This window comes from Cornus florida, unplaced genomic scaffold (assembly GCF_030987335.1).
Source record: "Cornus florida cultivar Cherokee Brave unplaced genomic scaffold, ASM3098733v1 CherokeeBrave_3.0.0_Hap2_Chr11, whole genome shotgun sequence".
NCBI classification, from domain to species: domain Eukaryota; kingdom Viridiplantae; phylum Streptophyta; class Magnoliopsida; order Cornales; family Cornaceae; genus Cornus; species Cornus florida.
In genome coordinates, this window is record NW_026775581.1 from 61,425,135 (window position 1) to 61,441,417 (window position 16,283).

General features: G+C 35.3%; 2 protein-coding genes and 1 long non-coding RNA gene across 3 annotated transcripts; all 3 read left to right on the forward strand.

Moving 5' to 3' along the window:
- The first annotated feature begins 977 nt into the window (after positions 1-977).
- On the forward strand, positions 978-3,603 carry LOC132284229 (disease resistance protein L6-like). Its single transcript, XM_059786311.1, has 2 exons — positions 978-1,808; positions 2,081-3,603. Exons 1-2 carry the CDS (start codon positions 1,264-1,266, stop codon positions 3,264-3,266), a joined length of 1,731 nt encoding a protein of 576 aa, XP_059642294.1. The 5' UTR covers positions 978-1,263; the 3' UTR covers positions 3,267-3,603.
- LOC132281156 (uncharacterized) lies at positions 3,498-5,511 on the forward strand. Its single transcript, XM_059782887.1, has 4 exons — positions 3,498-3,527; positions 3,822-4,100; positions 4,226-4,343; positions 4,410-5,511. The coding sequence occupies exons 1-4, from the start codon at positions 3,498-3,500 to the stop codon at positions 5,411-5,413; spliced, it is 1,431 nt and encodes a 476-aa protein (XP_059638870.1). The 3' UTR covers positions 5,414-5,511.
- A 54-nt stretch (positions 5,512-5,565) lies between these two features.
- On the forward strand, positions 5,566-6,517 carry LOC132285877 (uncharacterized). Its single transcript, XR_009472629.1, has 3 exons — positions 5,566-5,636; positions 5,727-5,869; positions 5,963-6,517. It is a non-coding gene; the product is annotated as an uncharacterized LOC132285877 (long non-coding RNA).
- Positions 6,518-16,283: the final 9,766 nt, after the last annotated feature.

A 16,283-nucleotide genomic window follows, 5' to 3' on the forward strand; every position in this document is an offset into this window, starting at 1 on the left:
TTTGCAGTGTAATAGCGTCAGTGTTAGTGCTTTTTAGTCATTTCACAATAAATAAATAAATATATATATATATATATATATATATATATATATATTATATAAAATGTGTTGCTAAAGGTATTTTAGTCCAATTTTTATAAATTGGACTTATTTATACAAATGTCATAGTTTAGGAGTGTTTTTTTTTATTTTTATGAAGGGGTGCAATATGCACTATAAACATGCTATAGAGATGTATATATGGCCACGGGCGGAGTCTAGAAAGTCTTTTGCATTAGATATTTAGATGTAATTATTGTAGATAGGTTTGGTTGTGAAATTTGTAATTAAATATTTAGTTTTATTAGTACTTGGAGAATAAGTTTGTGGTTTGTTTTTATTAGTAGACTATTAAACATGGTTTATGGTGTAGAATAGAGTCACCAATGTTTGATGTTAATAAAGATGGTCTGCATTTCAATTATTCAATTTATTAAATAATATAAATTTATTGGTTGTGCCATATATTTTAAATTTGTTTTAATTTATTATTGATTTAACTTACTCCATAAACTAATTAAAATTATTGTGTTTATTTTACCTATTCTAATGGACGTTATTCATTTGGCATTTCTTTTCCTAATCACAAATTTATTTGAAGTTGGGATCTGGTCAATTTTTTGAAACTGAAGTCCATGTTTTTGTAATATGGGTTCTGCTGACGCCTGTGGTTTGTAATTTGAGTCCAACATTATAACTTTTATATGTATGTAATTTTTCCTAGATTTTGAATACCTTGACAATAAATATTATACGTTGTGTCTTGAAATAGTGAGGAAATTTGTATGAAATTTACTAATGTGTGAGTGCATGAAAAAAATATATTATCCTTACTTTCCGAAAAATATAAATATAAATATAAATATATATATATATATATATATATATATATATATATATATATAATCCTTTTTTCCTGTTGACTTGACTGAGAAAGTTAATTTGGGTGTATGGGTTGTGTTGAGTCTATCATTTTCCAATTCCAGATAGAGAATTTGCAGATCCATTACCCAAACATCATCGATCGATCGAGAGAGATTTGCAAATATAAATTGGGTGTTTGAATGTCTCAATTTGCAGATCCAAAGGCCAAACACTGAGGTGAGTTAGAGAGATTTGAGTTTGGTATCATAGGTGGTTGGTAATACTCGTACAAGATTTATCTTCCACAATATTGTGTTTCTGATCGATCGAGCAGAAAAGACACAGGAGATTATATCTGAAATGGATAGTGAGACTGCTGGTCCAAGTAAGAGGAGGAGGATTATATCTGAAATGGAGTCTGATGCTTCAGCCACCTCCGTTCCTGTTCCAGGAGGCGAATACGAAGTGTTTTTGAGTTTTAGAGGTCCAGACACTCGCTGCACATTCACAGATATTCTATATACCTATCTCATTGACGCAGGTGTTCGCACCTTTCGGGATGACAATGAGCTTCGCAAAGGAGAAGAGATCGGTCCTGAGCTCCTCGAAGCAATCAGGGAGTCCAGTATCTCCATCCCCATCTTCTCCAACAACTATGCTTCCAGTAAATGGTGCCTCCGCGAGCTGGCTCAGATGGTGGATTGCAAGAGAAGCAATGGACAATTGATTCTGCCAATCTTCTACGATGTTGAACCATCGGATGTGAGGCATCAATCTGGGGGTTACGAGGAAGCCTTTCGCAAGCACGAGAGGTGTTTTGATGAATGCACCGTTATGAAATGGAAAGAGGCACTCAAACAGGTTGGAGAACTCAAGGGTTGGCATGTCAACAAAGAAGCTGATGGGTATGTTAATCCCTTCCTGCTAATAACCCCATTACGTTAAATTCTTTGCATATATATATATATATAGAGGAACTTTATAATAGCATTGGAATCCAATAAAAACTACCAAATTAGAAGGACAAACACAAATTATAAGAAGAAAAACAGCATGATAAATGTTGGTTTCATGAGTCATCGTCCCTATGGTAGAACACATCAATCATTATTTTAGCTGATTGTTTACGTCTCGGTCACTAATTATTATTTTTCATTTTCTTCTTGACATTAATCAGGCATGGGGAATTAGTAAAAACGATTGTTCAAACAGTGTTGTTGAACCTGAAGAAAAAATGCATGGTTACATTTGACAACTTAGTTATGATGGATGATCATCTGAATGAAATGATGAGATTATTAAATGTTGGTTCAAATGATGTAAGGATTGTTGGTATCCTTGGCATGGGTGGTATTGGCAAGACAACTATTGCCAAGTCCATCTACAACAAGCTCCTCCATGACTTTGAACATTGTTGTAGCTTCCTTGGAGATGTTCGGGAAAATGTCAAACAATACAAAGATAAAGGTATTGTTGATTTGCAGAATCAGCTTCTCAACGACACTCTTAAAGCGCCCCCTCCCATTACTAATGTTAACGGTGGAATGGACGCTATCAAACGTCGATTTCACAAAAAGAGAGTTTTCATTGTTCTTGACGATGTGGATGAAAAGTCTCAATTTGATTGGCTTGTGGGAAGTCGTTATTGGTTTGGTCAGGGAACTCGGATCATAGTTACAACTAGAAACAAGCACGTTTTAAATGTTCTTGAAGTGGATGAGACTTACGAACCTCCATTTATGAACCCAGACCAATCTCTTCAACTTCTCAGCATTCATGCTTTTCGGAAAAAGTTTCCTCCAATGGACTTTGATAGTATCTCTAGAGAGGTGGTATCAGTTATTGCAGGGCTTCCTCTAGCTCTTGAGGTTATAGGTTCATTTCTATCTGACAAGCCAAAAACAGTATGGGAAGATACATCGAAGAAGTTGAAGAAAATACCAAATCATGAAGTTCAGGAAAAATTGAGAGTAAGTTATGATGTATTAACCCATGAGCAAAAACAGATATTTCTTGATATTGCATGTCTTTTTATTGGGATGTATAAAACATATCCATTTTACATGTGGGATGACTGCGGCTATTTTCCAGAGACAGAAATTAATGTCCTTTGTCTCATGTCTCTAGTAAAACTTGGAAATGATAATGTATTGAGAATGCATGATCAACTAAGAGATCTTGGTAGGGAAATCGTCCGTCAAGAAGATTTTGAGAATCCAGAAATGCGCAGCAGGTTGTGGGATCGACAAGAAGCCTTAGCTGTATTTGAGGAATTCATGGTAAAAATTTACAGCGCTAAATTTTTTGCATTGATTAATGTTTTCTTAAGTCTCTTTCATGTCATCAGCTTGGATTTAAATTGAAAATGGAACTCAATTTAAGTTATTTAGAGTTGTGAGGTGAGTATTTAAAAAAAAAAAAAATTCAAAAGTTTTAACTCATCTCATCCATTGAAACTTTCATTTTCTTTTTTGGGGGTTAAGAAAAGAATTTTAGATGTCCTTGTTACTAGCTAGTACACCTGGTTACAACGGAAAGTAGGCATGTTGTACATTTAGATTGGTGTGGCATTTGTAATTAAGTTGTAGGCTACAATGTTATGCACGATCTTTCAATTATTTCAAGTTATTTAGGGTTGTTATAAATGAAAAAAGAATAAAATAAAAAATGAAGATGAATTTGAAGAAGAAGAAAAATAAAAAAAAGGAGTTTTTTTATTTTATTTATTTATATATATATATAAGCAAAAATTATCTCTAAACACTAATAACTGTTTTTTTGAGAAGTCATTAAAAATGGGTATTTTTTTAAAAAATAAGAATAATAATTGATATCTAATATTAATAATTCCTTTTTTAGCACGTGGCAAATCGTTTTTTTTTATTTGTTTACTTGTTTTATGGTTTTTTCATTGACAGGTAACTGAAAAGGTCCAACTCCTAAATCTTGATGCTACTGGAAAGACGTGTGAGCATAAAAAATTCGCAGAACGATCTAAACTGCGGTATCTCCAAATAAATGAAGCTGAAGTTGTTGTTGGGGATTTCAAGCATCGCTTGTTAAACTTAAGATGGCTTTGTTGGCAAGATTCGCCTCTGCATTTTGAAGCAACCAATTTTCATACGAAGAAACTAGTCATACTTGATCTAAGCGGTAGTAGGATCCCGGAGAACTGGAAGGGTTGGAGTCAAATTACGGTATATACTACATACATTTTAAAATCTCACTCTCATAATCTCAATTCATTTCTCGTCTCCCATTACATACATACATATTGGAGCATGTATGATTGTTTCTATATTTTTATGTATCATGTAAACAGATGGCAAGTAACTTAAAAGTGCTTGACATTTCATACACTGAAATACGGGAGCTACCTGATGAAATTAGGATGTTAAAGAAGCTGGAAATTATAGATGCACGTGGTTCTAGATTGAGAGGTAACATTCCAAGTTGCATTGGGAGATTATGATGTTTGAGATACTTAAGCAGCTTTTATTCTACAGGAATTCGAAGCCTACCAACAAGCATTCATACCCTTGGCTTATGCGTTGATGTCGAAGCATTGCCAGAGCTTCCCTCAAGTTTACAAGTTCTGCGTGTACATTTGTGGAGATTGCATGCTACCCCTAATCTTGCAAATCTGGTTAATCTGCAAGTCCTGCAGTGTTATCAGATTCCTGACAACATGAATCAGATAATTTTCAGTGATATTGTTAAATTATCCAAATTGCAGAGGTTGGACTTTGGACATAGCAACATTATGACCCTACCGAAAGAGATTGATGCCCTTTCTCAGCTCAAATTCCTTAATCTACAACCATGCTGTAAACTTCGATGTATATTGGGTTTACCTCCCAACCTGGTTGGATTATATATTGGTGGTGTTGAGTCACTGGAAATACTACCAGATCTGTCAAATCTGAAGCTCTTGTCAGAATTGTGGCTTTCTGGGTGTGATAAGCTGACAAAGATTCAAGGACTTGGAAATCTAGAATTGCTGGAAAGTTTGAGAATAGATGAGTGCTATAGGCTGACACAAATTCAAGGGCTTGGAAATCTAGTATCGCTGGCAAGTTTTTATATGCGTTTGTGCTATGAAATAGTTGAACTTGATTTGCTTGAATGTTCGGCCCCTCTAGCATCCTCAGAGATAAGTGGGTACAAACACCCTGAAAATAAACCAGATCGGTCCAACTTAAACAAGTTAAAAAAAATTGAAGTTATTGGTTGCCAAAATCTCAATAAGATCGAAGGACTACATATATTGGTATCGTTGGAATATTTGAATTTGTCGTATTGCCCATCCATGGTAAGAATGCCGAATCTATCAAACTTGAAAATGTTGAGACACTTGCAGCTCTGTGGCTGTTTGAGCTTACGCGAGATTGAGGGCCTTGAGGCTTTGGAAGCCTTGAAGGGACTGAACATCATGGGGTGCTCATCGCTGGAAAAAGTACCACATCTGCCAAACACACTTATATATTCAGGCGATTTCTTACCATTATGATGACGAATATTGTGAAGATTTTGATGAAGATTCTGATGATTATGATGAAGATTTGCATTGAGCCTGGTTTGGTTCCCCTTATTGTTCTATAGATTGTATGAGGTACCATGTTTTTCCATCACTGTGGCTTTCCTTTCCTTGATTACTTGCTCATTAACTTGGGTGGAATAATAAAACATTGGTGAAGAGCATAGTATCAAAAGAATACTCCTAGTAAGAAAGGGTAAATGCTCTCTCTCTCGCTCATGAGTGAACAATCAATAATATTTTTATTGTAGCTGTTTGTTTCTTATCCTCTCCTCATTGTTTTCAGTACTACTCTATTGGTCTGTCCCTGTTCATAAATGGTTTGAGAATGAAGCTTAATGACTGCTTTGCTTCCATACCTATATAGAGGTGATAAAGGTGAGCTTCTTTCTTGTATTGCAGATCAGAAATTAACGGAGTCTGAAGCAGGTTTAATTACTAATTTGCACTCTTCATCCATGTTCATTTTCTGCTCAACTTAAATCTAATTTGTAACTTCACTTTTATCATACATATCTCCAGACAAGTGAGGACGTACAAAAAGAGGTATAAGGTGAATCCACAAGCATTATGAAAGAAATGGTTGCTTACATTATGGAAACAGGGATGGCTACAAGCTTGTCAAAAGGGTTGTGAAGAATAATTTTTAGATGTTTGTGATCAGTTGTACAATAAATAAATAATTTTCTAGCTCTCTTTAAAAGAGAGAGAACTTTCTAGCTCTCTCTTTAAAAGAGAGAGAAACTAGTCATGTTTGTGGACGTCCCACATTTCTCTTTGGCTTCCTTGTCAAAAGGATCCTCTCCCAAATATATGTAGATATAAGACCTGCACAGTACTGCACTCACAAAGAACAATTTTTTTGGTTAAATTCAATACTGGCCAAATGCATAGCATGTAAATTCTCACATCCCAAGGACCAAGGACTTGCTTGATGGAATGCTGATCTAGTGATCAATAGGGATTTAAAAAGGGTATCAGATTCTGTATTTGCATAGGACTCTACAATTTCTCTATGTTACACTCATTGACACATCAGTATTACAGTTTTTTCTAAGTTTCAGCTGAAAAGGGACCCTAGATGACCCATGTCATGTATAAATCTCCCATAGCCTAGTAGATGAGGGTACCCTAAGATGGCACCTAAGGAAGATAAAAATATCTACTATTGAGTTCTGATTTAGAATAAGCTCAATGTCTCACAATAGATGAAATGGGCTTTATTTATGATACAATACCGAATCCTCTTGGCATCGCTTGTCCCCAGCTTCAGAACCAATAATAATATAAAAAATAAATAAATGAGTAAATAACTTATGAATGTCATAATTGCCTTCTTTTTAAATCAATTTTAATAAAAAGATCTTATTAAATGAACATAACCCATAAGAAACAAATATGACAGCCACAGCCACCTACCACTTCCACCCGAACCATGGCCGCCTCCTCCCACCATGGGCACCGTCCAGTGCCAATTTTCCATCATCACAACCATCTCTCTCCTCTCCCTCTTCTTCCCTCTCTCCATTCTCTCTCTCCTCTCCACCTCCTACACCCGCCACCCACAAAGTATGCTGCCCAACTCCTCCACCATCAATTATTATTATTATTTTTTTTTCTAAACCCTTATTACACCATTTGGTTCTCTAGTCATTACTTATTTCTTTCTTTTATTTGAGGCTTTTTGTAATCCCAGTTATGTAAAAGGGTTAAATCACTTCAAGCATGACAAGGTTCCCAATTAGAGTCAATGAAACCATGTATTCAACTTACTGAACAATGAACATTATTATAAGTGCAACTAAAAACATCATTCCAGGAAAAAGGTAATAGTCCTCCACTTTTGATTGTATTCTATACCGATTGAACAACAAGAAGATAACTTTTCATGATGTTATATACATTATTAAGTACATGGACAATTCACAACTAAAAACATCATTCCAGAAAAAGGTACTAGTCCTCATGCTCTGTTCTAAATGAGGTGTTGGAAGAAATTTTTTGATATAGAACTAAATTTTAACATTGTTTTGATTGTGAAGGTTATAAATCAAATTCTATACATTTGATATGTAATATTTAAGAGTTATTATTACTATTATTGTTGTTAATAAGAAATGAAATTTTAGCCTAGAAAGGTACCAAAAATTAAGCCTATGTTTCACGATCTCGCTTGTGTAATAAGAATCTTAATGAGAACAATTTTGTTCCTTAACAAAATTCCAATCAGATTCACGTGGTTTTATATTACTCATTATTAGTGTTCAACAATTTAAAGTAGAATACAAGGAGTTCTGGATCAACATACATCCCAGTCAATTCATCACCGTTACGCCCTCTTTTATTAACAACCCAAGGCCAATCAGAAGCCAATCAACACTGAAATCAAATTGAAGACTGAAAAATACATATACACACACATGGAAATCAAATCAACACAAAACATATGCACAGAGAGTTTGGTAATTGTTACCCCGAAGAGAAGAGTAGTCTGGATCCAAACGACGGAAATCTGGATCCCAAATACAAACCCCTTGCCGGATTTTAGAATGCAATTGAATTTTTTTTAAATCAGAAAGCATATATATACAAAGATATATATATATATATATCTTGAGGATCGATAGTAGTAATAGAAGATAAACAGACAGATATACTACAAGATTTAAACAAGAGTAAACAGACTTACAGAAAACTTATTTAAACAAGAGTAAACAGACTTACAGAAAACTTTCTTTATTTAAACTTCCAGGCTGATAGAGAAATATTACAAAAGAGAGAAAAGGAAAATTGAAAGATACATTGGAGGGAGCCTTGCCCTCTATTTATACATAAAATGGACTTGAAATTAACATTTTGAAGTCCGCATAGTGCATGGGATCGTGTGCTGGAATAATGCAGTCGGTCGGCCCACCACTAAGTGCTGTCTCCTTATCTGATGGAAAGTAGTCATCTGATGAAGGACATACTGTAGAACCAAAGACTTTTGGGTAAAGTTCTTTGGCTGCTTCTGTCGGCAGGATAAGAGGAATCTTTACTTTTTGGGTGGATTCATCTTGTCCCTCAAGTGAATGGTGAGAGAGTCCCAATAGTCTGCTACTGTAGGCTCATCTTCAGAATTAAGATCTTCATTGGGATCTTGTGCATAACTTGCTAGACAGGAAAACTGATTTCCGTCTTGACTGGTCTAGCTAGAGACTGATACCATGGATGCATCATCTCGTACTGTAGGGGTGGAGGACTTAAAAGATTTAACAAATTTGGTCCTCATAAAATCCATGCATTTAACCATTAAATCAGTTTCGGTAATTAATGGTTGTTGTTTTCTGATCATATCTTTAACAAGTTCAAATGGGTTAAAGATTTCAGGTTCTGGAATAGTTAACTTTGGAATCTTATCCATATATTCCATTGTTTTCTTTCTGATCTGATGGAGGAGGGCTTGGATAGGTTCTTGAGTCATGCCTGACCACCATCTGTAATAAAAGATCCTCTGGAGGACCGGTAACTTGTCAGTGGTATAACCACATTGGAAATCCCATTTCCAAATCCAAGGGATTCCAAATTCAGTAAAGAACAATAGGGTGAATTTCCCTACAGGAATATTATCCTGTCCCCGTAATTGAGGATGAAATTGTTGCCATGGCAAGTATAATTGACTGATTGATTCGGGCAACATATCCAGATCAGGGCCAAATATAGCCCACCAGGGTATAACCCAGTTTGGGAAATCAGCCTTAACTGATTGGGGGCATATCTTGAGGAACCAAGAATGCTTATGTTTCGGATTTTGATAAAAGAACGAATATGTCCAAGCTGAGATATAATCCAAATAATTGTAACTGTGACCATAGGATATTTTCCTTAGCAAATTGGGATTTAATCCCCAGTCACTAGGCCGTATAAGCCTCTTAAAGATAGCTTTACTATAAGTAAGAGGACTATCTTTGGAATTCGGAAATTGCTTCGTGTGGTTGATCTCTACAGAGGAAGTTTCAGTAAGAATGGCTTCATAGATATATCTATGGCGACCATCTGGTGCAGCATATTGTTGAGTTTGGAAATATCTGGATTTTACTTCCCAAGGATCTGGCATCCATTGCTCATCTTGAGAATCCAGTACCAATACTGTTTGAATATACCTTTGATTAGGTATCCATGGAGTTTCTTGTTCAAGAACCTCTTTCATGGTTGGTTTCTGTTGTTTTTGCTGGGAACTGCTGCTTCCTTTAGAAGGAGTTTTGAGCAGATCAGCAACATGCTCCAAATATGGAAACTGATCATCAGTGAGTGGTATAACCACTTTGGCCTTAGCTTTGTTTTTGCCACGAGCCTTTGGAGTATTACCCCGGCCCTGCCCATGGGGGGGCTGATTCATGAACCCTGCAAAAATTCACGAGTTAGAAAATCAGGTAAAGAATTAGAACTGCCTTTAATATATTCAATAGAAAAATCAAAAGCAGATAAATCAGCTTGCCAACCAGCAAATATCTGTTTGGAAACTAAATTCTTTACATCTTTTTCCAGTACTTGTTTAGCAGCACTACAATCAATGCGTAACAAGAATTTCTGATTGATTAAATCATCTTGGAATTTATAAATGCATTTAACCAAAGAAAGAATTTCCTTTTTTATGGTTGAATAATTTAATTGTGCATTTTTCCAAGTTCCTAAAGTGAAGCGAACAAGCTCCTCTGTTCTTGTGTTGGGATTGTTCTGTTTAAGAATACCACCGTATCCAATATTGGAGGCATCTGTTTCCACAATTTTGAACCATGAAGAATTGGCTAGAGCTAAGCAAGGAATTTGTTTGGCTCTGAGTTTAATCTTCTGGACTGCCTTGGTGTGTTCCAAAGTCCATGGGGAAGGAGATTTCCTTAACCTGGTGTACAAAATTGCAGTGTCCTGTGCAAGATCTCTGTAGTGATTGCGAATATAATTCAAGCTACCCAGAAATCTTTGAAGCTGAGTTTTATCCTTAATTTCATCTGGAAATTTAGAAGCAAACTCAATACTGCGATTAATAGGTCTAATTTTCCCATCACAAATTTCATGACCAAGAAATCTGACCTTAGTTAAAAACAGTTTTAGTTTAGGAGCAGATACTACTAAACCACTTCTGTAAATGACATCTTTGAAAATTTTCAAGTGTTTATAATGCTGATCGATCGATTTTGAAAATATGAGAATATCATCAATATAAACAATAGAAAATTCAGTAAAAGGATTAAATATGTCATTCAAAATATGTTGAAATTCTGAAGGGGCATTTTTTAATCCAAATGGCATCACTGTCCATTCATACTGTCCGAAAGGTACGCAAAAGGCTGTTTTGTACCTGTCTTCTTCTGCAATCTGTACCTAGTAATATCCAGATTTAAGATCAAATTTAGAAAAGATTACAGCAGATTGTAACCTATCTAAAAGATCTTTGATGTTGGGAATTGGGTATCGGATCCAACTTAAAGCAAGATTAAGTGGCCGATAATCAATAACCAATCGAGGAATTCCTCGTTCTTTTTCAGCATTTTTATTGACATAAAAAGCTCTGCAACTCCAGGGGGAGTAGCTAGTAGTGACAAGCTTCTTAGCCATTAAAGAGCTGATTTCAGTTTTACATAATTCCAAGTAGTCAGCTTTCATGTGGCTGGGACTAGCTTTAGAAGGAATCATGCGATCGGTAAATCCCTTTTCATAGGGTAAAGAAACAATATGCTTCTTTCTGGCCCAAAAAGCATTAGGAATCTCACTACAGATTTCCTTTAGAAAGTTTTGCCGTAGTGACTCAATTTTCTGTTGCTCAGTGGGTTGTACCAATCTTTGATTAATTGCTAAGGAGGATACCTCCTTTTGCAAATAATCCAGTTGCTTTTCCTTAAAGATAATGTTATCTTTAAGAGCATTGATATGCTTATTTACTGGTGGGGTCAAGAACTGGAAAGTAATTGACTGGCCATGTAAATTAGAGCATATTCCATGAGAATCAATTTTCCCAATTGGCATAATCAAAGCTAAAAAGGGAGTGCCCAAAATAACTTGTTGTGCCATGTTCCTGATGAGTAAGAAAGTAGATGGTAGACAAATACTTTCTTTACAAATGAAAACATGATTGAGTTTATACTTAATCTGCATCTTACCTCCACTTGCACTGGTAAGACCTTGAGTGGTTTTCTCAAAGTATTGAGTAGGAACCAATCCTTCCTGTATGCAGTTCATGTCTGCACCACTATCAACTAAGGCAATTGCATTAGTGATTGTGTACTCCTGATTAATTTCCAAATTGATAGAAATATACCATTTTTGGTAAGTAACTTGATTCAAGAGTTGGAGATAATTAGTACCTTCTGATTGAGGGACTTCATCATTGGATGATGAAGATGGAATTGCAGGTTTTGCTTTTAAAAGAGTAATTTCCAGATCCATCTTAGTCTGACGAGACTTTAATTGACGAATTTCTTCTTTTAAAAGATTAATCTCCATTCTAAGATCAGGGAGATTAGCAGGACGAGAATTTTGTCCTTGGTGTTCTAATCTGCTTAGAACTTCTTTCATGCTGTAATGATTTTCTGCTCTCAGAAAATCTGGATTATCCGTATCCTCATTAGATCTTGCCAGAGCAGAACCTATTTCAAAGACTTTCATCTTGATTTGAGGATCCTGGATATGATCTATAAGATCCAATAAGGATTGTTGAGTCGAAGTCAAAACATTTAAGCTTAACCCATTCATCTCAACAATTGCCTTATAATAATCATCATGAGAGGGATTACAGGAACATTTAGGGTTTTCAATCTCTGCCTCAGAGGAAGAAGAAGACCGTAATTCCATGACAACATCTCCATAATCACTTGATGATTCTGGTTCAGAAGAACTAGTATTAAGTAACAATTTACTTAATTGAAGTCTCAGTTCCTCTTCTATGTGAAGGCTACTGAGTTTCTTCTTAGTTCTGCACTTGTTTGCATAGTGGCCGATACGTCCACATTTGAAACATTTAGCCTCAGCTTTGGGCTTTCCTTTACCCTTTGCTTTAGGAGTATATTTCCTTTTAGGCTTAGTATACTGTCTAGAATTATCCTTTTCCTTTGAATAATTCTTTCTTTTGGAATACTTCCTTTTATAAGGTTTTTCAACCTTATTTCTTTTCCTAGGTTTAGGATAAGATAAGGGAGTCTGGTAGGCAAATTGATCACAAAATTCACCTACTTCCTTTCGACCAGTTAATCTTTGAGATTTTAACTGGGATTGTAACTTCAGATCATTACAAAGAGCTAGACCTTCCTGGATTACAATGTTGACTAATCCACCATAGGTATAGTTTCTGTAAGGAATAGAGATACCATTATTCATATTTCTAAGCTTTTTCCTGATTCTTTCTGCAAAGAAGGTTGGTAAACCATCTACAAATTTGGCTTTCCAGTGCTCATGATTTGCATCATTGAGTTGGAGAACCTTTTCCAAGAATACATCTTTATACCACCGGAAATGAGTTAAAGATGGACATCTTAGATTTTGTAGAAGTTCACGACTCCGTTCACTATTAGCACCTTCAGGGCCAACAAAATGTTGGATAATAGTGGTAATGAGAGTGTAAACCGCATCAGGAGCAGGGCCTGATTGTTGAGTAGCTTCATCTTTAACAATCTTGGTAGCAGAAAAGATTTCAGCTTTCTAAATGTCAGTGAGAACATTATCCCACCATCCTTTAAGGATTCCTGTAAAACCAGCAATGACAAACTTAGCAATGGTTGGGTCAGTATTGTTGTTGATTTTACAAACTTGGCTATACATCAATATTTGATGAATAACCTCGTAAATCTGATAATCAGATTTGCCATCTATGTTCCATTCATAAATGGTCTTGCCATGAAAAGATTTCTGTGTATGAAAATAATCTTCTTCATACAAGATATCTTGAGGTGTGGGTCTGGGATAATAATATCTACTCGGAGCAGGGGATGTATTAGAGTGGATATTCTTATCATAGACAATCGGTTTAACTCATGCATCTGAGTAAAATCATTTTGGAATACCTCAATATGAGGCGACACATTCTCAGAATCAGAACCAATTTCAGATTCATCATGGGATAAAGTCTGAATTTTAAGTCCTTGAATTTTCTAAGTAAGAAGAGTAAGAAATTCTTCATTCTTCTTAGGATGTGTAAGATTGAAGCCTGGAACTTCAATTGCAGGTTTCACCAATGCTTTGGATAAGGAAGCTTCTGGAGGAGAAGTTTTAACAGTAATACACTTAGTATTAATTGTATTTAATACCGTGTCAATTCCCGTTTCAATTCTCCCAAGCTGGGACCCTATCGTTTGTAAACAAACATTAGTATAATTGTTCTGCCTGTAAACATGACAAATGTCCTTTTTAGTAGCATTACAGGATGGATCAATTATTCTGGGTTGGCTATAAGCCTTGGCTTCCACTTTAGAACCACTGTCAGGGTCAATTCTTTTCAGAATTAGATGTTCAGTGGGAGGATGGACAGAGTGAAAAACCTTATCTTCAGATGTGGTCCATGGTTTGAGAAAATCATCCAATATGTTTATATTAACAAGAGAATGATTGGTCATGTAGAACCAAGAAACGAAAGGTATAACCATTTTGCGTTCTTGTAGAAATTCATAAAATTGGGTTTTAAAAAGCTGTAATTGATTTTGGTCAAAAACTTTAAAATACCAATTTTTGAATTCTTTATATTGATCCTGTTGAAATTCAGTATTAATGGCAATTCTATCAGGGACAAAATCCATTAAAACTAATATTCATGAGGATCATTCATGTCGGGAGGATCATCAAATTGATCCTTGACAGATTCATTTCCGATTCCCATTTCAGATGGAGTTGGGCTGAATTCAATTCCGAATTGGCGACGAGACATACCTATTAGTGCTTTCTCGTAGACTCCTCTTGGAATTTGATTCAGAGATTGTTGTATTCCTTTCAGCTTGAGCTTGGAACCAACCGCTTCAGGGAGTTCTTCCTTTCTGTAATCCGACGAGATCGAATGTCGAGAAGGAGGACAAGAAACATGATAAGGAAGATGACTTCCTTTAGATGATGTAGATCTGGATAGATCTATGGATTTTCTGAAATTCAGAAAAACATCACCATCTTGGTCCTGAATAACACAGTCTAAGCTATGATTAGCAATTGGCTGTGCTGGAACGGCATTAGAAATCGTCCAGTGTTCAGGAAATGTTATCTCACTCCAAGGAATCATCCTTTTTGTGGCAACATTTGATGTGTACATGTTGGCGTCCCATAACGCTGTTACTCCTTTAGAATCTTTACGTATGGCATTGGGACACATAGAATCAAGTACTTTGTAATGGATGCGATAAATAACACTTATCACTTCCGATCCAGGTAAATAATCATACCCATAAGTCTGAATCCTAAGACTAACTGCCTCATGGATATTTTTATCTGTCAAAGATAAATTCAGACTAGGATAGACATTAAAATAAACCGGTCCATGACATAGACTGGTTTCCAGTGCACCCATCAAGGAAGGGTGAAATTTCAGACATCGAGCATCCCTAAGGGTTGCTTGAATACAGGCATCCATACCTAACAAGGTTAAAGGTTTAAAAGCAATTTGAATTAAACCTATATGGATGTACTTATATTTATGCATGTGCCTCTGAAGGTCACGAGAAGACAATAACTTAATTATTGTATCCTTAGTGCTTAATTGCATGGTCTGTTGCTTTCTTCTAGAGTTTCACTGTGACGGAGGAGTGGCGATGGTGTAAGCTAGTTTGAGGAGAGAGAGTGTGGTGTAGGAGAGAGAGAGTGTGGTGTAGGAGAGAGCCAGAGAGGAGGGCAGGGCTGAGGTCGAGATCGGGATGATTGGAGCTCGTAAAATGATTTACGAAGGATTGATCCGTAACTTGATTTAGCTGGCTTTTAGGAAAAAAAATTTACTTTGCAGTAAAAGATTTTCCTCAATTTTGCGATAATATAAAAAATTGGAAAAAAAATTGCATAACCCTTTATTATGATTTTTGTCTAAAAAAATCTCACTAAAATTAAACACTCTAAACTAAAAAAAAAATGCCATCGTCATCAAGTACGTTAATTAGTGAAATAACAAAATTAACTTTATAATTTAATATTAAATTTAAAATCTTTTACTTTGTACTATAAGATTTTCCTCAATTTTTGGATAATCAAACATCAGAAAATATAAAAATATTTACCAAACAACAGAGCTTAAATAAAAATCAATTTGGACACTTTGTGATTACTTAAAAAGTTTTGAAAAGCCCAACAACTGCACGTGCATCAGTTTCAAGCAGATGTGGACGATATTTGAGCACTTTTACAAGGTAGTGCAAGAAAGTCCTAAAAGATTCGAATAACAACAAAACTTTTCCAATTTTTCAGTAAACATATGGATGATGCACGCATACAAATACTCAAAACAACTTATTTTTTACAAGAATTCAACATATAATGGAACAATATCAAATCGAGAATACAAAATTTTTAAATCGTTGTTGTATCATTGATTTAATAGTATTGCAAGTTTGATTTAATATTGGGTAACGTTGGATCCTCAATTTAATTGCAATAAAAAATACAGTACTCAAAAATATATTGAAGGTGATCTAGGTCCCTTGTTTTATTACCTATTCAAAGAGTTTGGATACTCGGTATCACAATCATGATAGAAAAACCGATTACCAAGTGAAATACGGGTATATTTTAAAGCCATGACATTACGAAGTGGTCTATTTGATAATCGTTTTATTTTATATTTTTAGTTGCCAAATCGATGGATAATAGAAATAAGTGACAAAAATACCTCTGACATACTATTATGTTT

Bases quoted from the DNA above. Each gene is read 5' to 3' on its own strand.
- LOC132284229 (XM_059786311.1), top strand. From the start codon at position 1,264: ATGGATAGTGAGACTGCTGGTCCAAGTAAGAGGAGGAGGATTATATCT. The intron at 1,809-2,080 runs GTATGTTAATCC...GACATTAATCAG, and splicing joins GTCAACAAAGAAGCTGATGG to GCATGGGGAATTAGTAAAAA.
- LOC132281156 (XM_059782887.1), top strand. From the start codon at position 3,498: ATGTTATGCACGATCTTTCAATTATTTCAA. The intron at 3,528-3,821 runs GTTATTTAGGGT...TTTCATTGACAG, and splicing joins CGATCTTTCAATTATTTCAA to GTAACTGAAAAGGTCCAACT. The intron at 4,344-4,409 runs GTAACATTCCAA...TTTATTCTACAG, and splicing joins ACGTGGTTCTAGATTGAGAG to GAATTCGAAGCCTACCAACA.